The sequence below is a fragment of the Propithecus coquereli genome, unplaced genomic scaffold (genome assembly GCF_000956105.1).
Source record: "Propithecus coquereli isolate 6110/MARCELLA unplaced genomic scaffold, Pcoq_1.0 Scaffold47, whole genome shotgun sequence".
Classification (NCBI taxonomy): Eukaryota; Metazoa; Chordata; class Mammalia; order Primates; family Indriidae; genus Propithecus; species Propithecus coquereli.
This window is the reverse complement of record NW_012150507.1, coordinates 7,308,556-7,335,747: the sequence shown is the minus strand read 5'-3', so window position 1 is coordinate 7,335,747 and position 27,192 is coordinate 7,308,556. Positions and strand designations below refer to the sequence as shown.

Sequence of the window (27,192 nt, the reverse complement as noted above, 5' to 3'; positions counted from 1 at the left end):
AGAATTTCAGAAAATGAACAACATAACAGATGTCATGAAAACGATGAAGTTTTCAGAAAAATACCTACTAGTCCAATATTAACATGATTTTTCCTATGCATTTTGCAAATTATTTGTTAATTTGCCAGCGTTTTTCAGATATATTATGTTTTCTCTAAGCAACAAGGAAATCGCCAATACTTGCAATCCATAGGTTTATGCAGTGAAGACAATGGAAGCAAAAGATAGACCTCATGAAATGAGAAACTAATCAAAGGTAGGTACTTCATTTTTGAGACCTGCAAACTAAGCTATCTGACTGGGGGAGGAAGATAAAGATCGGACTGAGAGCTCGGAGTGGGGGTAACGGTGGGGGCAGAAGAGGGAGCATCAACACTTCATGCTGACCACGATCTGCTGGGATGGAGAGAGGTGGGAAATGCCAAACAACTGTTTACTGTCACTATGCTTACTAATGAAAAGTGATCTTTCCCTTCTGCTTTATGGAAGGGGAAAATAAAAGTGAACCATTCATCTAAAAAAAGCATGGCTTGGTCGGGCGCGGTGGCTCACACCTGTAATCCTAGCACTCTGGGAGGCCGAGGCAGGCGGTTCGTTCTGAGATCAGGAGTTCGAGACCAGCCTGAGCAAAAGCGAGACCCCATCTCTACCAAAACATGGAAAGAAATCAATTGGACAGCTAAACATTTATGTAGAAAAAATTAGCCGGCCATGGTGGCGCGTGCCTGTGGTCCCAGCTACTCGGGAGGGTGAGACAGTAGGATTGCTTGAGCCCAGGAGTTTGAGGTTGCTGTGAGCTAGGCTGACGCCACGGCACTCTGCCCCGGGCAGGGGGTTGGGCTTTTTTTTCAAAAAAAAAAAAAAAAAAACCATGGCTGGTGTTCATTTTTACTGTTGTCATACCTCACTTTTCTACCTCACATTTTTTATCCCTAGTTAGGGTTATTCTTGTTCGTTTTCAATTTTCAAGGATATTGCAGGAATATATAAATTTTTTAAAAAAATTGACACTGTCATAATTAGAGTAATATAACATTACACTGCAAATAATGAATTTATTATTTTTTTATTCTGATAATAAGGTATAAGGGTAATAACCTTACTGGTTCCTATATTGTGCAACTCATTCTATAAAATGAGATTATACTTCATGGATATAAATGTCAGCTACTGTTCTTATTAACTGGACTTCAGATTAAGAATGTGAAGAGAATCAATCATGATACAATAATGTGGAGGTCCATAAAGTTTGTTAGCTTGGCTTTTACTTGCTATTAGTTCTTTTACCTCGTTCTGGAGAGCTTTAAGACCTACATTTTAATTCCAAACATCACATTAAAAAACCATACTCAAAGACTCATTTAATACATATGCATCAAAGACTCACTTGGTGTGAGGCTTGGTGCTAGGCACTTTTAAGACAAGACGGTTCGAGGTGGTTTATCAATAAGGGCTTACCTATTGGCATCTGCACACTTGACTAGGATGGTGTCTACAACTGGCCGGAGAAGTCTCTGAAGTCTGATTCTTTCTGCCAAACTGTGGCAAGGAGTATACACCAGCATGGCTCTCAATGTTTTCTGAGGAAAAATAACTGAAAGTCAGTCTAACTACATTTAAAAAGCATCAGAAACAATGGTCTAATTTGAGACAATTTGAGCAACAAAATAAGTAACAATAGAAATGGAGTATAACCCACAGAATTAAATTAAAATCTATGACTCTGTAATGATACAAATAGTAATAACTGAATAAATCTATAAATGGAGTAGAAATTCTCTGAACTCTTTCTGTAATTTTTACAAGTCTGAATTCATTTCAAAATGAAAAGTTAAAAAAATTATTTTTAAGAAGAAAATGAGAACAGGAGCCAACCTGTGAGTCCCAAAGGCCAAAGCTGGAATAAGCAGAGCAACAAAATAAACGATGGTAGCGCTGTACGTAACCCAAAAAGTAACGTAAGGACCCCAGGAGCCCGTACTGATGTAAATTAAACACTGAACAGGTGTACCAGTGAGGAAGAGACAGCTCCGCTTTACAGAAGAATTCTAATTAATTAAGGTGGAAGGGATAAGGAAAACAGAAAATCACCATTTCAAACACCATTTCTTAACAGTGTGGTAGTAACTGCTGTAGGCAAGATCCACTTACAAATGCTAAAATCAGTGGACAAAATTTTGAGGAGAAACGGGATATTTGCACAATCTCAAAGCATCTCTCCTACGATGCTTATTAATAGTAATTTCACAGCAGAGAAACTCCGTAGATATTACCCTATCCAACAGCGCCACCAATAGTCAGACACGTGGACATATGCACCCACTGATACGACGCACCGAGAAGCGGCACATCACCTTGGTAGCAGTCTCGTGAAAAACGTATAACTCTCAACTAATCATGAGAAAACACCAGAAAAACCCAAATTGAGGGACAGCCTACAAAATAACCGGCCAACATACTTCAGAAGTGTCAAGGTCATGAAAGACAAGGAGAGACTGAGGAATTGTCACGGACGAGATTAAGGGGATATGATGACTAAATGCAATGTGGGATCTTGGAACGGAAAAAAGATATCAGTGGAAAAATCTGAATGAAGTCGGTAGTTTAGCTATAAAGGACACTGTTGGGATACTTGGAGGGATTTGAATATGAACTTTATAGTACATAATAGTATGGTTATTGATGTTAAGTTTTCCGAGCATGCCGACTGCACTGTGGTTTACAGTGTTTCTGGTCTTAAGAGACATACGTTGAAGTATTTGAGGAGAAAGTGTCATGATGCCTGCAAGTAACTCTCACAGAGTTCAGCAAAAAATTATATATGGGGAGGAAGGTGGAAGAAAAGGGAAGGGGGAACTTTAAGAGCAGGAGCCGTATGTGTCTCCTCTGAACCTGGCACACTAAATAATTGCAGAGGAACCAGGATAGGGTATCCTTTATACCAGTGGTCCCCAACCTTTTTGGCAATGGGGACCAGTTTCATGGAAAACAATTTTTCCATGGACTGCGTGGTGGTGGGGGGATGGTTTTGGGATGATTCAAGCACATTACATTTACTGTGCAGTCAAACCTCTCTGCTAATGATAATCTGTATCTGCAGCTGCTCCCCAGCGCTGCAACACCGCCTCAGCTCCACTTCAGATCATCAGGCACTAGATTCTCATGAGGAGTGAGCAACCTAGTTCCCTCACATGCGCAGTTTTTACAGTAGGGCTCGTGCTCCTATGACAATGATGTCACTGCTGATCTGACGGGAGGTGGAACTTACGTGGTGATGCAAGCGATAGGGAGCGGCTGTAAACACAGACAAAGCTTCATTTGCCCACTGCTCACCTCCTGCTGTGTGGCCTTGTTCCTAACAGGCCAAGGACTGGTACTGGTCCTCAGCCCGGGGGTTGGGGACCACAGCTTTATATGGTCCTGTGCTGTAAGAGCTTGGGCTAGTTGGGAACTTAAGAAGAAACAACCAGACAGTAAGGCAGTACACGGTGTGTGCAAAAGGAGCAATATGGTAGAAGGAAGAGGTCACCACTGGCTGGGAAGATCAGGGAAGGCTTTGCAGAAAAGGAACTGGGAAAAAGAAGACTATGTAGAGCAGTCAAGTATGCCTGAAGGTATGTGTTGGAAAATACTAAGTGGTAAAAAGTTGGTCCAAGAACATTGGTCTTTCTTCTATAGAATGTTAGTTCCTCAAGACGCTACACAAAAAAACAACCATAGTCAAATACATCTGGGAGACAATGCACCCTACCCCTTAGATTTGATGGATGCGCAATGTATATATTAGCTTACTAAAGGTTCCTAGAAGCCTTTCAATGAACAGACCAGCACATCATTCAAGTATTCCAGTTGGGATAATGAATTAATTATTAAGTCACTCAATTCTGACCCCAAACTGATGTTCATAACCATCATGCTAAACTGCCTCAAAAAGAAGATTCATTAGGCACAGTTGTTAGAGGATGAATTAGAAAAATATTGAGAGAGGAAGTTTAGAGACTAATGAGTTTTAAAAACAGACTAAATAAGAATTATTCCAAAGTAGTGGTTCTGAACTAGAGGAGATTTTGAGCCTCAGGTGACATGTGGAACTGCTTGGAGACGTGGCTGTCGTGACTATGGGCATAAAGGGTGGGGGTGGGTTTGCTACTGGTATCTAAGGGGTAGAAGCCAGGACGCTGCTAATCGTCCTGCAGTGCACAGGACAACACCCTGGTGACCCTCACTCCCCAGTAAACATTTCTCTGACCAATGTCAACAGAGTTGAGGTTGAGAAATGCTGTTCTAGAGGGATACATACTCAAAATGGAGAAAGTCAAATTAGTCTCCAAAATTACCTCCTCCTTTCCATCCCCCTCATGAAAGACAACTAACAGGTTAAACTGGAAAAACACTCACTAATCTATGTCATGGAACTCTTTTCTTTGAAAAGGCTCCTGAATTTCCACACAACAATGTTTATTATTATAAAAGTCAAGCGAATTGTTTATTAAATATAATTTCCCCTTAATATCTACTGATATCAAATTAAAAAAAAAATGAAAGTAACTTTGATCACTTTGCCATCCCATTAAGCATTTTGGGTCTGGTCATGTACAAGGTACCTGCTCAGGAAAATGTAAAGATATGAACAGCAAGACATTAAAACAGTCTTTAAACATTAAAGTTTTTAAAACAGAAAGGGGAACAGTATATAGGAAAACTTGAACAGATTAAAACAGTAAAATTCAAATGAACAGATTAAATGGAAAATTGCAATTTCCTGGGATTGTGAAATAAAAATAAAATTTGGATTGTCCAAAACTAGGTAAAGTAGCTTTATGGTATCTTAAAAACGGTATCTACAAACCAACAAAAAAATCCAAACCCATGATGATATGATATGGTTATGGAATAAAGCTACTTACTAAAGCAGCAACGTACACTTTGTAGACAGGGTCGGCACAGACCATTGACAAAACGCTGCAGCACGCCTCCACCACGTCTCCTGAGACACTGGTCTGGGAAGACCCACTGGCAGCTCCAGCGCTCGGACTGCTTCCACCGCTGCCCCCAGAATTTCCAGTGCTCTCCCCATTCGCCAACAGCAGGGCCCCACTAACATCGTGGGAAAGACGCCTGAGGGCCATCTCTCTTACATTCCAGTTTCTAGAAAATAAGCAGCCAACGAGTTCCATTCCAAACACCTGTATCAAACAAACACAATGGATTCCATGTGAGGAAAAACTAATGAACCCACAGTATTTTGAGTTAAGCATGAATTTTGATTACTAAATAAAAATTGGACATTTCTTTTTTTTATAGGGTCTTGCTCTGTCACTGAGGCTGAGTGCAGTGGCACCATCATAGCTCACTGCAGCCTTGAACTCTTTGGCTCAAGCAATCCTCCTCCCTCAGCCTCCTGAGTAGCTGGGACTACAGGCACATGCCACCACACCTGGCTAATTTTTCTATAGAGATGGGGTCTCACTATGTTGCCCTGGCTAGTCTTGAACTCCTGGCCTCAAGTGATCCTCCTGCTTTGGCCTCCCAAAATGCTACAATTACAGGCATGAGCCACCTCTGGACATTTCTTAAATCTTCACCATACTATATAATTTCAAATATGCCCAGCCATTTAAAAATCATCAGGAAGAATTTTATTTTCAAGTTTAACTGGTAATTAACAAAAGTGATTAACATTTATTAGCTCAAGTAAAATTAATAGTAAACTCCATTAAGTAATTAAATGGATATACATATATTTCTATGCCGGTAGCCCCCATGCTTATCAAAAAATCCCCAAAAAACAAAAAATCTGTGAAGAACCCTAGCTTTATATTCATATTAAGGTTGTACAGAGAAAAAACTGGAACGAGATTTTTAAAAAAGCCAAATCAAGAAAGGGACTGTAGGTTTCAAGAAATACAGAATACTTCTCTTACAGATGACAGCAATAAGTAATAATAATTTATTTTATTTGATTTTGTCTTGTACAAAAATGTTTGAAAAAATAGACCAAATAGGTGGGGCTATAAGGAATAGAGTTGAAAAACTGAACAACTAAAGAAAGATGCTTGTGTTCAAATCATCAAAGGATAATGACCAGACCCAGAATTAACATGTATGTTGTCACAGTCTTTATTACCATGCCCCCAGAGTCACAGAGTCCCCAGAGAAAGGAAGGGATAAATAGTTTTGACAATCTGGGCTGATTAACTAAAGGTAAGCTTAATGCCTAAGATAATTCATCATGTGAAAAACTTCTAAATATTAGAGATGAATAAACAAACACAATTTTGGGGAAAACAAATCGTGACCTATTTATTTACATGTATTCTGTTATATAGGGATAGTAAAGGAACAGGAATATAGTGAACTTCTGGCACTGTTTAGTAGCATACCACAAAGTTTTAATTCTGTCTTACACAATATTCTTAATAAGAAAAACTAGGACTATACAGTCCAACCTAAAGCTTAAGCAAGACAAACCAGATCACTGCCTTGGACGAAGGGCATCCAATAGCTATGAATCAACTTGAGGGCTTGTGAAGGAGCAGGTGAGGGCCTATGCTAAAGATCACTAATGAACTATTATGGATAAAAGAATTAAGATGTGTTTATTAATTCTGCAGATTTTATTAGCTTCATAATGGATTTGTAATATGCTAAGAGAATTCCCAAGCTACAGGACTGTAATGGTTACAAAAGAAAAAGGAAACAAACCCTAATGATACACAAGCTTAATGAGTTAATGCATCCATTCATGAATGTAACAGTATTCAATGGAATTTAACAAAATTATCAAAAATAATTATTTTACTTCACTATTGTCTACTGAAGACATATCTGGTTTTAGATTTTACATTTTTAAAATAATAAAATGAGCATTCAACGACCAAGAAAACCATTACAAAGCAAGCAACCAACCAAAAATCCTACTTACTAAGGATGAAAAAGCATTCATTTAGAAGAGAAGGTAAAGGAACAGAAGCTGTCCTTATAAATAAAAATGACTAATACAAGGTAAATATCACATATTTTTTCTTATTCATCTGCTCAGCAATTATTAAGCACCTATTATAAGCCATTAGGATATGGAAAAGTGAAACTGAGTTAAAATGGCAGCAAATAAGTAACGTAATGAAAATTCTTGGCAAGAATGGGGATTAAACATCAGAAAAAGTTAGCACTGAAGGGTTCTGGTTTCTATCCTTGGATAACCTTATATGTCTGTTAGTCCAGGAAGAGATGTTTGTAGATATGGGAAGTGAAATGACAAACAATTTGAAGTTTAAACTGTGAAGTAAGCAGCATATTAATGCCAAAAGTAAAATTAAAATTTTCAATGGAATAGGAGTCATGATGGAGGCAAACAAAAGTGTTTTCTTAAATTATAAACAACCGGGGAAAGGGAACAAATATATTAATTGATCTATAAATGTTTGTTAGAGAACTGAAGAACAAAGTACTTACCTGAATCCATGGTTCAGCTAAATCTTTGTAAGCAGGAGGGATTTGCTGAGTTCCATAATGAGTAAGGTTAAAATTGCTCTCTTGACTCCTTCTTTGTGGTCCAGCCACAGGCTGCTGCTGTACAGTTTGCTGCTGTGCAGCTCTCAGGGAAGACGGGGAATCCACAGGGCTTGACAACTCATGGCTAAAATGAAAAATAAAACTTGCTAAAAAAAAATTAACAGACTTAAGTGATACTTTAAGAACATCTGCATTTTTCCTATTAAAGACATAAATCATTAACTCAAAATTATTACCTGTAGAAATCATGGGATCTCCACTTAGACCTACAAAGGGGACATATTAAAGGCTCTCTATTTCTTCTACATTCTTCTGCCCCTGAAAAATAGAAAACACAAATCTTACAAAAATGTAAATGCTTAACATAGAAATAATGTCATAACTGTTCGTAATAATTAATACAGGATTTATATGAAAAGAACCTCAAAAAATAATCTGAATATTTATCTGAAAGCAGGCAAATGGCAGGTTAAAGTATTCTGATGCTTGTACCTTTTGCAAATGCTGTTTTACTAGTTATGACAACATGCTTACTGTTTTCCAAAACAGCCCCATTTGATTACCTGCGAAGGTCCCTCTAAGCCTTGCTATGATGCCAGCCTCTCTGCAGCGCCTGCCCAGGTGTTCTTGCACCTCATTCCCTTCATGTACACCTTCTAGGCTGGAACTGTTTACCACATGTATCACACCATATTGCATTGCTTTGCTCACAACGCTCATCTCCTAACAGATCCTATACTCCAATTGGTTGAAAACTTCACACAGGACCTAGATACACATTTTTTTCTTCTCTCAACAATCTCCCCACAAGCTGTGTCACAATCTTCAATAATATAGTTAGCACATAGAGCAACTTTGTTTAGTAAGCACAGGGAGAAAAGGAGCCACATACAAATTGACATGCAGTGGTGGTGCAGCTTGTTCCTGCAGCCGTCTTCACACACTGTGAGACTTTCTTCATCAAGCATGCCCAATAAGCAAATAGGACACATCTGTTCCTCTTCATCTTTTATGCTGTAGGAAAGGGGAAGCAAAAGTATTAAGAACAAAAGAATATAACATAGAATTAATGTCATGCTAAAAGCAATTTCTGCTTCTTCAGAATATGAACACATTAATTAGAAATTCCTGTTTAGGAGCATCTTATATAACTATTTGAGAGATACTTGTTTCTGCTATTAATATCCAGTAACTTTAAATCAGCTTCACGTATCTGTGCATTTATAGATTGTCGGTGTGAGTTAACCTGCCCTTGCTACAAAACCAATTCAATATATAAACTGCAATCTTAGAAAGAACATTTGTGTCCCCAAAATTCTGCTATTATGCCTTCTGAATAAACAAACCATCAGGTTTGACTATGGACAAAAAGACACTACATGGTACCAGTTTCAAGTTTTCAAGTACTGGAGGACCTCAGAGCTCAGCTATTCCACATAATAAATTTAAATGCCCATCCAGACACTTCTGGCAGCAATAATATAAACTGGTCCAACTGTCCTAGAAACAAATCTAGAAACATATGTCACTTTTAAATGTATATAACCATTCACCTAGACTTCTAGGAAGATCAATTTTTAGAGATATATCGATGAAAAGGCCCACTGAAGTATTATTTGGCATAATGAAAAAATCAAAACAACCAAATGAACATCAAAAAGAGGTTAAAAAAATTATAGCACACCAAGACACTATGAAGCCTTTTTAAAAAGGAACAAAAAGATCAACAGATAACAAAGAAAGATGTCCATACTATAGAGTGAAAAAGAAAAGCAGACACATGATAGAATTCTATAACATATATATAATGATTCCATTTATGGCAAAATATGACAAAACTACAACATATAATGGACGATTATATTGTATATATTTGAATATTTCTAATGCACAAAGTGCTTTTAAAAATTAGTTAAGAAAAATATTGTAATAACAAATCAATAATAAAATGGACAAAAGAGACAAAAAAGAAAAATGGACAAAGTATATGAGATAAAAAGGATACTGGAATAAAAAAACAACAGCCAATAAACATGAAAAGAGAAGTACAAAATATATATTAAATTAATGAAGCCATACCTTATTTATCTTTTTTTTTTTTTGATAGTCTGATTGGCAAAAACTAAATAGCATGGTAACACCAGGCCCTGATAATGGCATAAAAAAATAGGTTCTCATATATATTGCTGGTGAGAGTAAAAAATGAAATCTCTGGATGGAAATTTTGTTAGTATTTCTTAAAATACTAAATGTGTATATTCATGATCTAAAAAATCCTATTTTCTATGATGCTATCCTACTGAAATATTTTAAGTATATAAACAAAAAACAGAAAAATTTGTTGCATTTAATAGGCCAACAAAAAACTAGAGGTGTACTTAATGTCCACTAATTAAGGCAATGGCTAAATAAATTACAGTGTTAACATTACCTTATACAGACATGAAAAAAAAAATGTGTATTTTTACTGACTTGGGACAATGTTCTTGATCCATGAAGTAAAAATAAAAGCAAATTGTAGACCAAAATATATGGCACGACTTTATATTTGTTTAAAAACAATAAGAAAGGTAAGGGAGGCAATGGGGGTATACGTGTGTGCGCATGTGCATGTATGTGTCTGCTTTATAAAGAATGCAAAGAAGAGTTTTACTTCCTTGCTTTATATAATTCTTAAAAGTTGTATTAAATGGTTAACAGCAGTTATTCTCAAATGATGCTGTGTGCAGCTAGGCTGGAAAGAGGGGCTTTTGTTTACTCTTTTATAAATGTTTTTGTTTAAACCTTCATGATGTGATGAATGGCTTTTAAAATCAATAACAATACTTCCATTACAACATAAGGACAAGGCTCTGGGATGTTAAATAAGATGCCCCAAATCATAAAACTGGTTTGTGGCAGACTTATCATTCGACCTTTATCTGAGAGCAATATGCCATGACCTACCCACCTCTACAAATTCCAGAGTCTGCTAAGTTCAGGCTTTCCTCTGGGCCCAATATTGTACTTCTACTACCTTAAGCTATAATTCTTGAAAACTGCAAAACAACCAGTTTCCCAAGTGCACAAAAACCTTTCTAAAGAGCTGAACAAATGGGTCGGCAAAGTCACAATGTGTGATTCCTAAGGCGAAGGCACGCTTACTAGTCTCCTCCCCTCCCCATTTGTCTGCCTCGTCTCTTTTCATAATTATGGAGTTACTTATAGTGGGGAAGCTGTCAAAATATGTATGAACTAATGACAGAAAATTAACAGTACCATTATAGAAATGATTTATACAACAATCTCTAATAAAAGTATTAATGGCAAAAATAATACAAAGTCAACTAACTTTTCAAATAATTACACCAAAATTAGCTTATTCAAAAGAGGAAAAATAAAGTTTCACAATTTAGTCAAATTGTGAGTGCAACTTATTACTTAAATGTTTTTCTGACTAAAAAAAAAAGTATCATTCTGGGGCACTTTCTGCCCATCTTTTTTCTGAGTATATTTTATAAACATTGTTCAGACCATTTATTTTTATATATGTGCACTGTTTCATATTATTAAAAATTTTATCATAAAATTTCACTTGTCATTAAGCTTCATATACATAATTTTTTTCTTCATTTTTTTGTTGTGGTAAAATACAAATAAGATTTACCATCCTAACCATTTTTAAGTGTACAGTTCAGTGGTATCAAACACATTCATGTTGTGCAATCACTACCACCATCCATCTCTACAATTCTTTTCATCTTGTAAAACTAAAACTCTATACCCATTAAACAATAACTCCCCATTCTCTCCCCCACCCAGCCTCTGGCGACCACCATTCTACTTTCTGTCTCTTATGATTTTGACTAAGTACTTCATATCAGTGAAATTACACAGTATTTATCTTTTCGTGACTGGCTTATTTCATTCAGCATAATGTCCTAAAGGTTCATCCATGTTGCAGTGCATGTCAGAATTTCCCTCCTTTTCAAAGCTGAATATTCTATTGTGTATCTATACCACATTTTGTTTATCCATTCATGTGTCAACAGACATTTGGGTTGCTTCCACCATAGATATAATTTTTAATGGTGGCATAATTTTCCACTGACTAGATAATTCCTAACTGTTTAAGTATCCACTTATTGTTGGACATTTGAGCTGTTTTCATATTTTTACATTTTAAGAAAGCATTATAAACATCTTTGTGCCCATATTTTTGCATTTCAGATTATTTTCTTTTTGGCACAGGTTTTATAGAAGTAAAAATCACATGAGTGTAGAGCAGCGAGTAACAAACCGCAAGGGGAACAAATAAGCCTGTGGCCTACTTTTATAAATGAAGTTTTATTAGAATACAGCCATGCCTATTCATCTATATATTGTCTACAGCTACTTTCAGGCTTTAAGAGCAGAGCTAAGTAGTTTCAGCAGATACCTGATGGCCCACAAAGTATTTAAAGTATTAAAAATAAGTCATCCACAGTAATACCTATTAATAAACATTAAAATTTTTATTCTTCCCAATTTTTATATACCTATTAATACTTTCTATACATAAAAACTGGGTTCATGTATCATATAGTATCATAACCTAGATTTGGTTTCACTTATCAACAGTTTTCCAGACCATTCAATGTTCTTCAAAAGCATAATTTTAACACCTACCTGAAATTCATAACATGGACATACTTTAGTCCATCCACTTGGCTAACGGATATTTATGTTATTCCCAATTTTTCACCATAATACTATCAAAAACACCCCTTTGTGTAAGGCTTGTGCATTTCTCAGATTAAATTTTTTTCTTAAAGTACATTTATTGGATCAATGAATATAAATGTTCATAAAAGCCACATTACTTTTCTCTTTCCAGAAAGCGATAGCACTTTACATAGAGTGAAACACATCCTTACAAGAATTGAACAGTTTCATTACAAAAGTTTCTACTAATTCTGTAAATAAAAACTTATCTTTCCTTTTAAAGTAAGCATTTCTTTAGTTACTAGGTCGACTAAACAGTTCTCTGATGTTTGTTAGCCTCCTGAAATTCTTCTTTTGTGAATATTCTCTTTATGCCTTTTGTCCATTTATGTACTGAGATCCTAGGTTCCTGTCAGCAGTTTTATTTTTTTGCAAGGTTTTGTTAATTATTTTTTGTAAATATTTTCAATTTCTCCTAATTGGTTTTTTATTATTTCTGACATATCATTTAAAATTTTATGTTATCAGATCTCCAGATAATTTCCTTTTGTTTTCTTTTTATTGATTTTAGCCTTTAGAAATAAAAATATGCAAATACACAAAATGAAAACCTACCCATCTACATAGTACAATCTCAGTGTATCAAGATTATAACTTTCGTGACTTCTCCCCACGGATATACAAATCCAAATAAATCAACAGAACCTCCACATTATGGCCAGCCCATATTTGGAAGTATCTTTTTTCACCTTAGTGAAAAACTTTCTATTTTAACTTTCACTAGCTAGTTTTAAGCATGTTATTTTTCTCCAAAATAAAAAGCTACAGAACTGTCAATCAAAAGCAAAAAGGCTCTACAATAAGTTTGGGTCAGGAAGTTTGAGAAATAAAGCTCAATTTTTTCATTTTATTTAGAAGAGATCAGGAGTACGAGAAGAACTTTGGACTAGAAGTCAAGATACCTAGGTTCTGGTGATACCTTTGCTCAAATGAGCTCTATTACCTTTTTTGGCTTCACTTATCACTGAACCATGTAAACTAAAAGTCTTTAATGTCCCAAACAACCTGTAAAACTCTAGGATCCTAAAATCAAAGAAGCAGCACTCCTTTATTGAGTAATTAAAAAACTCACTTTTACATTAAAATTAATAAAGCAATATCATGGATTAGAAAGAAAATTCACATCAATTACTATGATAATACTTCAGACTTGAGAAAAAATTCACATCTGTCATTTTGGGCTACATCTCAGATCCTTCAGGCCTATAAGTTCATTCTTATCAGCAATTTGCCCATGGAAAAGTTTGAGAAGCACTATAGATTTTAAGTAATAACTGTGATATAACAGCTACCATTCCTCTTTTTTTTTTTTTTTTGAGACAGAGTCTCACTGTGTTGCCCGGGTTAGAGTGCCGTGGTATCATCCTAGCTCACAGCAACCTCAAACTCCTGGGCTCAAGCGATCCTCCTGCCTCAGCCTCCCGAGTAGCTGGGACTACAGGCATGCGCTACCATGCCCAGCTAATTTTTTCTATATATTTTTAGTTGTCCGATTAATTTCTTTCTATTTTTAGTAGAGACAGGGTCTCGCTCTTGCTCAAGCTGGTTTCGAACTCCTGAGTTCAAACGATCCGCCCGCCTCTGCCTCCCCGAGTGCTAGGATTACAGGCGTGAGCCACCGCGCCCGGCCACCATTCCTCTTAATTGCAACTTAGTCTATTTATTTAGAAGAACATGCTTATGTTCTCACAAATAAAATAACCTGTAATGAGGATTCCCTGAATATATCTATAAAGTAATAATGTCGTAAAATTTAAAATCCTGTATTTGAAGTGAATTTGGAAAACCATCTTGGCTTGTATATAATTTATTTATTAAAAAAACTATAGACATTTCCTTCCATTATGCGGTGCTTCAGCTTCATTACCTATAAAACAGTAATTAAAACCTACCTAATGAGGTTGTTGTAAGAACAAGATGAGGCAACATACCAGGTACTTGGCACAAAGTAATTATTGATAAACAGTAGTCACTTGTATTTTATACCTGCCCACCTGATTTTTCTTGTGAAATGTACATTGGAATAATTAAATCATTTTAGAGCAACTTAACAAGTAGATACAAAAAAATTACCCCTAAAATTAAAAGTAACACTGGATTAATGCTTTTAATTCCTTAAAAAGTACTGACCTGTTTTCTGAACTAGATGTAGAAGTACTAGATGACGACAATGTATGAGAATTTGACATGCGTGAAACAAACTTCTGGATGGTGTTACGAGATGGAGCTTTGATCCTTGAGCTACGCCTACTGTGATATTTCTGGAACAAACTCTCAACCTAACATTGGAAAGAGACAGTGACAATGATATCTGTGCCGTAAATATACATATGAAGACTGTTAGAGTTTGAATTATTCAGCTTTTATTTGAGTAAGTTTTTCATAAAGTTGATTTAAGAGGGCAAAAATAAGAACACATAGTTTACTAACGACATTTTTTTATAGCAGGTCAGTTTTTATCGTTTTTTCAGTCTAGAAGAAAAAACTTATTAGTCAACAGATCACAAGAGAACCGTTTACAAACACCAAATAATTCTTATACCTTCACACCTTCAAAATGATCCCTATTTAAATGTAGTACAAGAAAAATTTTTAGGAATTTACCATAAAAATTTGACAATTTTATTCTAAAGCATTTCTAAAAAATTACCTCAAAATTCTTTAAAGTTTTTCTCCATAACATTGGGTCTGAAGGTTCTAGTTGAAACACCCGGAGCATAACAAATAGCAGATGAATACAAAATGTTCCACGCCCACAGCTACAGTTCTGAAGAGTTGGAAGAAAACTTACGGGTTAATAAATCTGTGATTCTACCAGAACTTCTAAGTTTATCACTTTAAAAAAATATTTCCAAGTTTATTATACTAAAGTTTCTATTAATTCATATTCTTCATTACCCTCACATGTAAGAACAGTCTACAGTTATCTCCATGAATTAATCTTTTAGTTTTCACTGAATTTATTAAATAGATCCAATTTGTATTCTAAGCTATATTAAGTCATAGTGAAAACCTCATAAATACATTAAAGAAAAACGTTAGCCTCAAATACATTTGAAACTTGGTTTAGTTTGTTTACTAAAGGGAATTAACATTTAACTTTATGAACATTATGGTATGTAAATTTGAGTTAGTACCAGATACTAATGAAATGTAAAAAGGTGATAAATCCTACCTGAGGCCCTATAAACACCCGGTATTTATTGTCTGGGCTGTCTCCTCCAATCAGGAAAGAGTTGGGTCCTATTTGCTGTAGTAGATACAGCCTGGCCCGCATCACTTTGTTCACACGGCGGTTTGTTTCCTCAGGGCTGTATGGTGAGAAGCCATCTGGTGACGGGGCTCTTCGGGGTGGTGTGATTCTGCCACTCTGAAACTTCGCAACATTATTTTTTATTGGGTAAGTTTCTCACTTCTTGATAAGAAACTTATCCAAAAAAGGTCATACCAGACAGTCATGGGGCAGATTATATTCTGAAAAAATGCCTCAAAATATAATGAAACAAAGTGAGGCAAAATGCATTTGTCTGATATACTCGTCTCAGGTGAACTTTTAAAATCTCAGTCATTCCTACAATTAATGACAAATATTTGGCTGAGAGCGACAACCATGTGGCAATTTTACAAATTATTCTATAAACATTTGGGTTCTTTGAAAAGTATTATGTAAACCAAAATAAAAAGCACAAAAAGTATACACCATAAGCAGACAAAATGTCTAGTGGCAAAAATTAAACATCCCACCTATGTAAGGCTTTATTAAATGCTCTTCTATAACTGGTAATTTACAAACACTGCTTTGGAATTCCTCCCAAAGTACACTTTGTAGAGACTCTTCCTCAATTAAAACATCTTACTGGAAGCTGATAAAAACTCTCCTGTGGCGTGAGGGTAATATATGTCACTCTCACGACACTCTACTAATTTTCCTAGAACTTGATCTTTCCATCAATGTCCACTAGAGATTCCAGTTGTTTTGGACGCCTAATTATATAAAGATAATAAATGTTGGTAAAAACATGAAGCAAGTGAACACTCATACATACAGTGCTGGTAGAATGTAAAATGTGTAGCTGCTTTGGAAAACAGTGTAGCAGTTCCTCAAAATGTTAAACATATGACCCAGCAATTTCACTTCTAGGTATAAACCCAAGAGAAATGAAAACATACGTCCCCACAAAAACTTGTGTGGGAACACAAATGTTCATAGCAGCATTATTCACAACAGCCAAAAAGTGGAAACAACCCAAATATTCATCAACTGATGAACAGATAAACAAAATGTGGTATACCTATACAATAGAATATTACTCTGCAATTAAAAATGGAGTACTAATGCATGCTATAACATGGATGAATGTTGAAAACATGACACTGAGTGAAAGCAGCCAGTCATGTAAGATTGCCTATTATATTTAATATGGTTCCATTTATATGAAATGTCCAGATTAGGCAAATTATACAGAGACAGAAAATATATCAGTGATTGCCTAGGGCTGGAGAGAGACTGCTGTTAAATAGAAAACTTTAGACAAAATAAATTTAACAGCGTTTATTTGAGCAAATAATGATTCATGAACCAGGTAGCACTCAAAACCACAAGAGTTCAGAGAGCTCTGATATAGCATGTAGAACAGCCAGCTTTTATATGCTGAACACAAAGCAAAGAAATTGCCTGATTGGCTACAGCCAGTTGTTTGCCTTATTTGGGAATGGTGTCTTGAGAGGACCCCTAGTTGTATAACCAACAGGCTGGCTGGTGGTTTGTGATTGGCCAAAGCTTGGTTTGGTTTCTGGGTACACAAACAGTCTCAGGCTAATGGCCTCCTGCTTATTTTGCTTTAATACTGCTAACAGGTCTGGAGTTTCTTCTAGGGGGGTGATAAAGATGTTTAAAAATTGACTGTAGTGATGGCTACATAACCCTGTGAATATACTAGCAAACACTGAATTGTACAATTTAAAACAGGTGAATGTATCGTATATGAATTATATATTAATATCAAAACCATTTTTTTAAAGGCAGTTACTAAAAAGTAAAAAGAAACAAAAAAACCAAATACACATGCACATGTCGTTTTGACCTGCTAGGTACTCAGCCTATGCATATGCTCACAGATCTGTAAGATGACACAGGGAAATATTTTTGGAGCACTGTTAGTAACAAAAGGTTAGGACTATAAATGTCCATTAATATGTAATTCATTAAATAAACTATGATTTATCCAGATAATGAAAGGCTATGTAGCTGTTAAAAAGAATGAAGGGGTAACTTTGTCTAGCATATATGCCCAAAGGTGGGGTGGAGTGGGGGGAGGGAAGATATAATTCTGTTTAACCTTACAGTAGACTTTTACTTTGATGGCCCCCATGAATCACCCACATCCCTCCCAGTATTTACACTCCTGTGTGGTCCCCTACTACATTGATTCTGAGTTTGGGCATGTAATCAGCTTTGGGTAAGGCATTAGCAAACATGATGCAAGTGGAGGCTTGAGAGAGCCTGCATGTTGGGACTTGCCTTCCTGAAACCCAGCCACCATGCTATGAGGAAGAGATGCCGATAGCCCCCAACTGTCCTAGCATTGCAGCTGAAGCAACCAGCGTAAGAGTGAAGTCTTGGACATCACAGCTTCAGTAGATGCCACGGGAGCAGACATAAATCACCCCGGCTGAGCCCTGCCTACTTTGCAGATTCATGAGCTAATAAATCATTATTATTGTTTTAAATAAAAAAAAATTAATAGTTAATTTAAAGGTGTTTCAACACAGAGTCAGCAAATATTGTTGGGCACCTTGGGTATTGCTTTAAAAACTTTTACTTTAAATGTGCTTTTTTAAGGATTTATATGCTTTAACAACTCCAGATCTGAAGAAAACCAAAACTTCCCCTTGTGGTCACTCTCTCAACCATTTTTCCATTCACTCATTTGCTCTTTAAATTTAGAAAGTAAGTTTTAACATGCATTTCCACCACTAGTCATGAATTTACATTTTTTTTTTTTTTTGAGAATCTCCTTGATGTCTGGCTTAATACAGAAGACAGCTGGATTCTCATTGCTGCTTCTGCATTCAATCTGCTGTGACATGATGCTTTGATTAAAGCACGTGAAAGAAAACCTGGCCTCACACACATAGGCAGCAGTAAAAGAAAAAAGTTATTTTAATAGCCTTTTAAAATTATTCTGAATATTCTTCTTTGATACTACACCAAAGCTCAAAAAGTGGTTTCTTAAAAGCAGCTGTAATATGGAATCTGAAACCACATCAACAAATGTTTCCTACTGGTACGTTAAAAATCCAAATGGTATATCTCACGCTTTGAATGGATCCTTAACCTATGAATGATTTTGTTATTATCATGCACTGGTCATTTGGAAAATATTGGTTCACTAAGTTATGCCTATCTTCCAAATGTTCACATAATTTCATTATACAATGTATTTAAAAATATCACAGTTGAGATCACCAATCTCATTAGAAAAGTCATTGGTGGAGTTGAGTTTTCTAAAATTCTAATTTTTGCTTTGAAATCTCAACTTCAACTAAAGTGAAAAACATTTTAGTTGTTTTCCTTGAAGTGTCAGTCTCAATTCATCCTAAGGAAAATGTCTGCCAAATACCCATTTATTCACACAGAATATTAAAAAAGTGTATATTTAATAAGAGTTGAGATTTAACAAAATTAAATTCTATTTCTTCGTCAAAGGCACTCTTAAGTGAAACTGGCATTTTTTTCCTTAATGGCTGATACACGACAATGAAGAATACAATTTCTAGAGTCATTAGCTTTAAACTGGGCGAAGGCACCAGCAGCTTTACGCACCACTGCAATTATCAATGCAGTGAAACAGGCAGACAACACCTCAGTTTTCTTACGAAATTAGTTTTGACCTAATGGACCCCAGGAAGGGTCTCAGGAACCATCTTCCCCCCAGGGGTCTGTAGATCATATTTTGAAAACTGATGTTTTAACAGATGGCTGGCCAGTGTTTTCTACGTTATAAATGAGTCTAAAAATTATAGAAACTAACATATTTGTTGAAACATTAACTTACAGGCACTGGGGAAACTCGTTTCCTCCTTACTCCCGGAGATTCTGATTTCACCGTGCGACCTGATGGGGAGCTGCCAGGAGAAGGACTGCGTCGGCCTTTGGGGGCTGGTGAAGTGGTGCTCGCCTGGCCCTCCCCCAGACACTCAGCTGCCAAGTTATTCATTTCAGATCCATCTCCTTTAATAGGGATTGGTTTTACCACCTGAATCAAAAGTATTCCATTATTTTGATTACTTAAGAATATAAAAGGTAAGTAAACTTAAACATCATAGACAAGGAAATTAACTTAATGAGTTTTTATTATGAAATATTAAACCAATATACCAGACAATATGTCAACTTTATTTAGTACTACTTTAAGCCATTAATGTAAATGACCGTTTTTATCTATACAAATTTCAGTCTTTTAGGATTTATCACTAGTTAAAATATTATTGTACAAAATTTTAGAAATGGTAGTATCTGTTAACATAGGCCCTAATTCATTTAACATTCACAATCAACAATCAAAGGTTAGCAAACAAATGTGGAAAATAAGCACTTACAACGTCTATAGTTATAGTTTATTCAACTAGATTGAAGATCCAGATGTTTTTTGTTTGAAAACAATACTGGGCATAATTTTACAAGCTGTAAACCATTTTGCCTTGGTTTTTTAAAAACGTTACATTACAATGGGTTAGACATACATCTCAGAAAACCAAAGAGTTCAGAAGTTTAAAGACCAATCTCTGAAGCAGAAATGCAGTTTACAAGATCTGTTTTTTTTTTTTTTTTTTTAAATATTAGGGCTCTCAGATCTAATCCAGCCATGACCAAAAGGCCAAACTACAGCCTTAGTACAGCTGAAGCTCTGCAGACCTTTCCTGCCTTTCTTCCACTGCTCCTGTTCCACGGCCAGTCTCTGTGCCCACCAAGTGCCTAACCTTTCCTCCTCCTGTGCTTTCACTCACACTCTCCCTCCTAATCCCCATCTCCAGCTGCAGCGCCCCATGCAGCACACCTTCACCTGGGAAAAACTTACCCATCTCTTAATGTTCAGTTAAAACCCTACCTGCTATGAAACCTCCCTTCAGTCTACCAGTCTGACATTCTTTCTCTCTCCAAAGTCCTTACTGCTCTTCTGCCTCTCCCCCACATTTGGTGCCTAGTCACAAATTGTTTTGTGATATTTCATTTATTACTCTATTCTTATTCATTGTATACAAGTCTTATTTTCCTATTTGGAGATATTTACACCTTACTTATATTTCAAGAAGAATTTGATGCAACTTACATAAAACATATAAACAAAATCAGATCTCCCAAGTAGACAGTAAACTTCTGAAAGATAATATGAAATCTGTAAACCATAAAATGTAGGGTAGTGTAATTAAGCTTAAAGACTATGTGTTATGCATCTTATTTTATACATCTCTTCCCTCTTCACTCCTGTCCTATATATAGATAATGTACTTAGGTATTTGCTAGAAAGTGGACAGGGAGAAAAAACAAACTCTGGTCTTAGAAAATAGATATTCTTAGTTTGGGTGTAATAAAGGACAAATGGTTGGCTTTTTAAAAGGATGTGATTTATGTCCTAGGGTATTCTTAAAGGATTTAAGCTATGTTTGAACATCTCCAGCTCAAGAGCTCAAAAAGCAGCATTTAAACTTCAGATGGCTTTAATTGATCAAAAGTTATTTATATTGATTGAGTAGAAATAACGCCCCTGTCACCTTCTACAAGATGTTTCAATAGAACTTTCTCTTCTCCAAGATAAATCCTTGATTTCTTCACCTTCATCCTCTGATGTGAATAACTAAAATGACAAGGAGTTCTCACTATACTACCTCATGTGAGTAATAAATGGAAGAAATGTAGAAGCTTAGTTGGGAAGGAAAGAACCCATGGGTCCCACAGTGGCTAAAAAACCTGATATGTAGAACAACAATTGGATTTATGCTGTATAGCTCCACGGGTTAGAATTAGAACTGGTGGGTAGCACATGCACGACAGACTGCAGCTCAATGATGAGGGTGCCCAAAGCCTCAGGGGTCAGTGAGATATTTAAGTCAGATACTAGTCACTACTAGACATCTAGGAGAACTTTCTCAGATGATGGAAATGCTCTATAATTTCACTGTCCAAAAGGTAGCCATTAGCCACATGTGGTTATTGAGCATTTGAAATATGGTAAGACTGAGGAACTAAATTTTTACTTTTATTTATGTTTAATTAATTTTAGTTTAAACTTAAGCAGGCATATGGGATGAATGTAGGGCTAGATGATCACTTGGCAAGGTTGTAGTTTAGACTTCTATTGAAGTTTAGATGAATCTTAAGTTGCCGTATCTGTTTAAAAAGAACAAAATAAACAAAAGCTAGCTGGTACAGATTGGTGCTGGGACACTGTAACAATTGGATCTACCACTTCCTTTGTAAGAATGAAGACACACATTTCATAATGGTATTCTCATACTTTAAAAGAGAATAACCACAGCAAAGGATGGAGTATCCTTGCCTTTCCTGATCTAGGAATCTAGGTTTCCTTTTGCCAAACCCTATAAATTTTTAATTTATCTTAAATCTCAAAGGGCCTATTAAATTTTTTCTTTCCTAGAAGATTTCTGGAACTAAGGTCCTTGGATCCTACCTTAAGAGATAAAACATCTAAAATAAATTGGGAAAACTGCTTTTATAACACATAGACTGCCACACTATAAAAAAATTTTTCCTTGGGGCCACGGTATTTTATTAAAACAAACGATCCTTTCTAATTTTTTATTTTTTCTTCTTTTCTGTGTGTGAGTTATATGCAATGCAATCCATGTTTTTAGAATTAAATTGTCAATAGTAATTGTAACAATAAGAACATCAACAAGTAAGACTTTCATGAACCAACTGTAGGGTTTGCTCCACGAGGCCCTGGGCTCAAAACTAGCCTGAGTTGAATACAACTCCTACGGCAGTCAATGTGTTAAAGTTAGAAAGTACAGTATAAAACTCTAATAAAAGGATTTTAGATATTGACATTAGAGGGCAGTGTTGCTTTAAGCATTTAGCCTTCCACCAAAACACAGTTAAGTTCCCAGGCAGTTTAAGTTGCTTAATGAGCATAGTTTTAATTATGATTTGTTCCAAGCAGCCAGAATATCAAGCAAACAAAACCACTGCATTTAAAACAAAGAAGAAAGTTTATGAGAGGATCTATTTATGTTGAATTTTCCATTTCCTCCTATCCTTCCTTCCTTAAAGCAGGTAACCCACAGCCACTTACCACAGGGCCTCGCCTATTTCTCCTTTCCAACCACTCATGCTTCCAGGCTGGCATGCAGGTCGCCTTCAGTTTCTCCCTGATCATTCGTTCCTCTGGGCGATCGTCCATTTTGTGCAACCCTTTGAGAGTTTCTTTATTCTCCATCTCGCGACTAAAATGGAGGGAGAGACAAGGAGAATGAGAAATTTATATATGAGAAATAATTTCCAAGAACTAACAGAGCAGGATGGTCCTATTTTTTACTTCCAATGGACATGTAACCAAAAATATAGCCACTAAAAAAAAATGATTTAAGCAAAATATGTAAAAATTGTGAATTATATATTACTGTACTGTTCAACTTATTAAGTTTAATAATGCCTTTAAAAAGAAAGGTTCTATTTAGAAGGTGTAAACTTACTAATATTAATGCAGATCTTTGTTCCCAGGTAGTTAACAAAATGGATCCTAAGATATTAAGCATTAGGTTAACGACAAATACATTCATGAAGATTGCATTGTTTCTAATTCTATGTATGTAACAAATATTTGGAAGGGTATCTTACTGGAATCTCAGGATTTCCAGTCATTTAAGTCAACACAGACAGAATCTAACAGATACGCTCTTTTTCTGAAATAAGCTATATAAATATTTAATAAACTAGGTGAAACTAAACTACATCTTCTTTGATCCTGAAATAATTTTTCAAAGCCTAAATGATTAAATTTGTATTTTCATGTAATTCCATGACAAAGCATTTGGGGTACTCAATATCTAAAGAGTAAAAACTACCTGGTATAAACGTTTTGACCTTTACTTCATAAAATGGTGTGAATTTGCCAGAATAAAAAATCTCTAAACTAGGAACTTTTGAGAATTAACTCTACAAAGCCTAACAAGTAAAGCATCAAGCTCACAAAAAATCACTTAAAATAAACTAATAAATCAATTAAAAGAAACTAATATCCACATGTGCATATATAGATGTACATATACACACATACCATATGCAGGTCTTAAAACCTGGCTCTCATAAGGAAGCAGTTAAAGCAACTGCACTCTGTAAGAAATAACAATTTTAAAAATACTAAGGTAACTTCAATAACTATTTTGGAAAGTCTATAAAGCTAGAGAAGTGATTTTTCTACACTGATAGGAAAAGGATGTACTCAAGGAAATACCAGAGATGATAACCTCAAGCTAACTAAAAAGTCACATTCAAACTCCTCTAAGAATTTTCCAGCTAATCAAAACTATGAAGTAGTATCTTCAGAGAGCCAATAAAAAAATATATATATGTAAATATATATTATTAACATATACGTATAAAAGGAAAAAATCTACTTAAAAACAAATATGCACTAGAAAGGAAATGGCTAATGGGCTTCACTGAAGTGTCAATACTGTGAGGGAAGTGGAAATTAACATATTAAACACCTCTGTGTCAGGCTGGCCTAGATATTTTCAGGAATACAAAGAGCATGCATCATTTGATTTGAAACTTGCAAATGGGAATTAAGACCATATAGTAAAACATGTCCACCACACAGGTATGAAAACCATCACACAGAAAGAAGCAATATGAGATTTAAAAGTTTTTTTTAAAAAGGATTATTATCTCATTTACTTAGAAGTGTTTGGCTGCTTTTCATGTTCTGATTGTATTATAAAATATAAATGTTAGGGGTATGTGTAGGACAAAGGAAAAGGAAGGAAAGAGAGAGAAAGAGGAAGAGAGTGAGAGGTGGGAGGAAAGGGAAGAAGGCAGAGAAGACAGACAGGGAGAGGTGAGAGAGTGAAGAACATGCGGCAGAGAGAAATGTTTTCCCCAAAATCCATCCTGTTCAGTTAATTCTTAATCCAGGAAGCTCAGATTTATAAGCAATTGAATTTATGAGCTGACTGCATACCAAAAATTCACTTACAAGTCTCTAGTATGAAAAGCAAACACTTTTCCCCTCCAGTAACAATGCTGCAAGGTGTGGCTTGGTTCCCAGGCTAGTTCTCCAAAAATAAGTCCCACAGTGGAACTGCAGTGCATTCTTACACCAGAAGTTCTCCACTTCCTGACAAAGGTGCTCATCTTCTTCCCTCTGGTCCTACATGTCTCTCTTCCCCCAAATCTGTTTCAGGAGTATCTGTTCTCTGTTCTGCATTTTCAGTGTCTCTGTTCCTGGCACCCACCCAAACACACAGAGGACTTTCCCTGTCTAAGCAGATCTCCCTGGATGATGTGGCCTCCTTGAAGTCTGCACGGTTTATTTCTTTCCTCTCTACTTGACCGAAAACACTATTATCTCAATATCTTACTATAAATAATTGGGATGAGCACAGTAGTAGCTGAACTTTTACACATATCTGAGACTATTTCTTCAGAATAAACTCCTGGAAATAGAATTGCTAAGTCAAAATGTATACGAATTAACATTTTTATAATACTGGCAAATAATCTTCAAGAAAACATACCTTCCATTCACAACCCCCAGTTCCAGCTGCTAACTCATACTGGTTGGAACTAGTAACAGGCTCCTAAGGGGGCTTCTTCACTCTGAATCTTACTCCTCTCCAATCCAGGCTTCACAGAGCAGCCAGGGCCATGCCCTCCACTAACATCCTCCAGTGGTTTCCTCCCCCTGGGCTTAGTCTAAAATTCGAAATGTCAACTCATGTCACCCAGACCTGCACCCCATCCTTCTGCTTCTTTCACTGCCTCAATTACCTCAAGATCTTTCCTACTCAGGGCTTCTGCACAGGCTGTTTCCTAGTCTTTAGGTTTTCCTCAACTCAGAGACCTTCCCAATCTCAGGAACTCCCGGTTCCATTCTTTCACAGCACTAGTATTTTTCCTTTTAACGTGGTCACTGCAGTCTGCAAATTCTCTCTCCCTCCCTCATGAACTGTAAGCCCCATGAGTGCAGGGACCACCCATTTTTTCCATCTGTATACCTAACACCTAACCACATCTGGCTCATAATAAGTATTAACACATATTTTATGCTGAAATAAAAGAAAAACAAAACATATTTTAAAGGAATGATCATTCATTAACATCTTTTGGCAGTCCTAAAATTTAACAACTATTCATATTATTAACTTTTTATAGTTGTGTATTTGAGACTAAATGTGCAATTTATGTTATTCAGTGGAATAATTTTCATTGTTCCTAAATTAACCTGCAAATATAAACCAAAGTCTCTTTGTAAGTAATAATTATATACATATCATTAATTCTAAAATGTGTATTTTTTTCCACATCTTAGTATCTGAAATCTGAATGCCCCTTACAATCAAATGTTGTTGTAATTTAATTGGCACGGTTTTTACTCCTTCATGGTATATAAAATAATGGTACGGTTTACAACCACCTGGATCTCAGAATCAATGAAATATATAGTAAATCCAATTCCACTTGCCTGGAAGAAACCATACCTACTTAGTTTCTTTTGTCTCTGAAAAGGAAACCAAACTGGGAAGAAAAACGAGTTTTTCTCACATATTTGTATTATTTTGCTATAATCTTAACATATCTTCATAGACCATGTGTGTGTGTGTGTGTGTGTGTGTGTGTGTGTATATATTATATAGGCTTTTTATTTTTATTAATACCAAATGATTGTGTGTGTGCATATATAGCAGCATTTGTCATCCAATTAATATCACAGCTATAACAGAAAAAAAAAATTTTTGTAAACCAAAGCTAATCTGAACAGCTTCAAAGTCACTGAGAGATGAGAGCCACCTCTAATTCATGTTGGTTAAACGTGAATGTTTTGGAGAGTTATTTCTGCCGTATCTATTACCTGGAAACACACCTGTTATTTTAATTAAAATAACAGCTTGTATATTTCTGACTTTTAAAGATAACAGATTTTAGCAAGACAAACAATGTGTTCTGAAAAACGACCTTGAAGACTTAACAAATAAAATTTTAGCCAGATAAATATGAGAAATTTAAACACTGTTACAGATCAGGCTTTATCTTTCTTTCCTGTAAATTTAGGAAACATGAGGTTTCTTTTCTTTCTTTTTTGGTTTCTAAACATTCCTCAGAATGAATTTGTGACTGACGGAGAACTGGAAGGACACTTTCTCCCCCGAGTATGGTTTCTAGTGCTAGAGTCTTTCTAGAACTGCAGAACTCAACTGCTAAAACCTGAGATGCTTCAATGGCCCCTTCTCAGGGAAACCAGCTGATCCTCCCTTTATCCAACCTGCTGTGGGGCGAGCCACTGCCAGTGGTACTGTCTCTCTTACAGATCTTTCCTCCCTTCTTCTACACTATCTTTTTCCCTAGTTCTGCATCTAATAATGTTACTAACTTCATCAGTACCATAAACTACACCCTTTTCCCGGAGCTCCTGAAATGCCAACCACTGCTCTCTTCTCACAGCACCAGAAAAGTTCCTAAGCATACCAAGGTATTTCATACTTGTCTTTTGCAGATGTTTTTTCCTCTTTTTTGGCCAGGAATAGCCTTTGCCATCTCATATTCCTTCAGTAAAGAATTTCCTGCCCCCATTCTATTCTCTTCCTTGGCATGCTAAATATTAATGATAATATATCATAAAATTAAATCTATGTTTAAATATCTGCCTCCCTCATCACACTGCAAGCTCTTCCAGGACAGGTTACATCTTA

At 35.9% G+C, this 27,192-nt stretch overlaps 1 protein-coding gene across 1 annotated transcript in view; it reads right to left on the bottom strand.

Annotated features, from left to right (window-relative positions):
• MAP3K1 (mitogen-activated protein kinase kinase kinase 1, E3 ubiquitin protein ligase) overlaps nt 1–27,192 on the bottom strand; it is a 76,552-nt gene that overhangs the window by 13,739 nt on the left and 35,621 nt on the right. Inside the window, exons 2-11 of the mRNA XM_012655318.1 lie at nt 22,575–22,725; nt 19,317–19,517; nt 15,434–15,634; nt 14,909–15,025; nt 14,389–14,537; nt 8,408–8,529; nt 7,752–7,833; nt 7,456–7,639; nt 4,908–5,186; nt 1,459–1,580 (exon numbers count right to left, since the gene is read on the bottom strand). Coding sequence (XP_012510772.1) covers nt 1,459–1,580; nt 4,908–5,186; nt 7,456–7,639; nt 7,752–7,833; nt 8,408–8,529; nt 14,389–14,537; nt 14,909–15,025; nt 15,434–15,634; nt 19,317–19,517; nt 22,575–22,725 — 1,608 coding nt within the window. The remainder of the gene's footprint in view (nt 1–1,458; nt 1,581–4,907; nt 5,187–7,455; nt 7,640–7,751; nt 7,834–8,407; nt 8,530–14,388; nt 14,538–14,908; nt 15,026–15,433; nt 15,635–19,316; nt 19,518–22,574; nt 22,726–27,192) is intronic.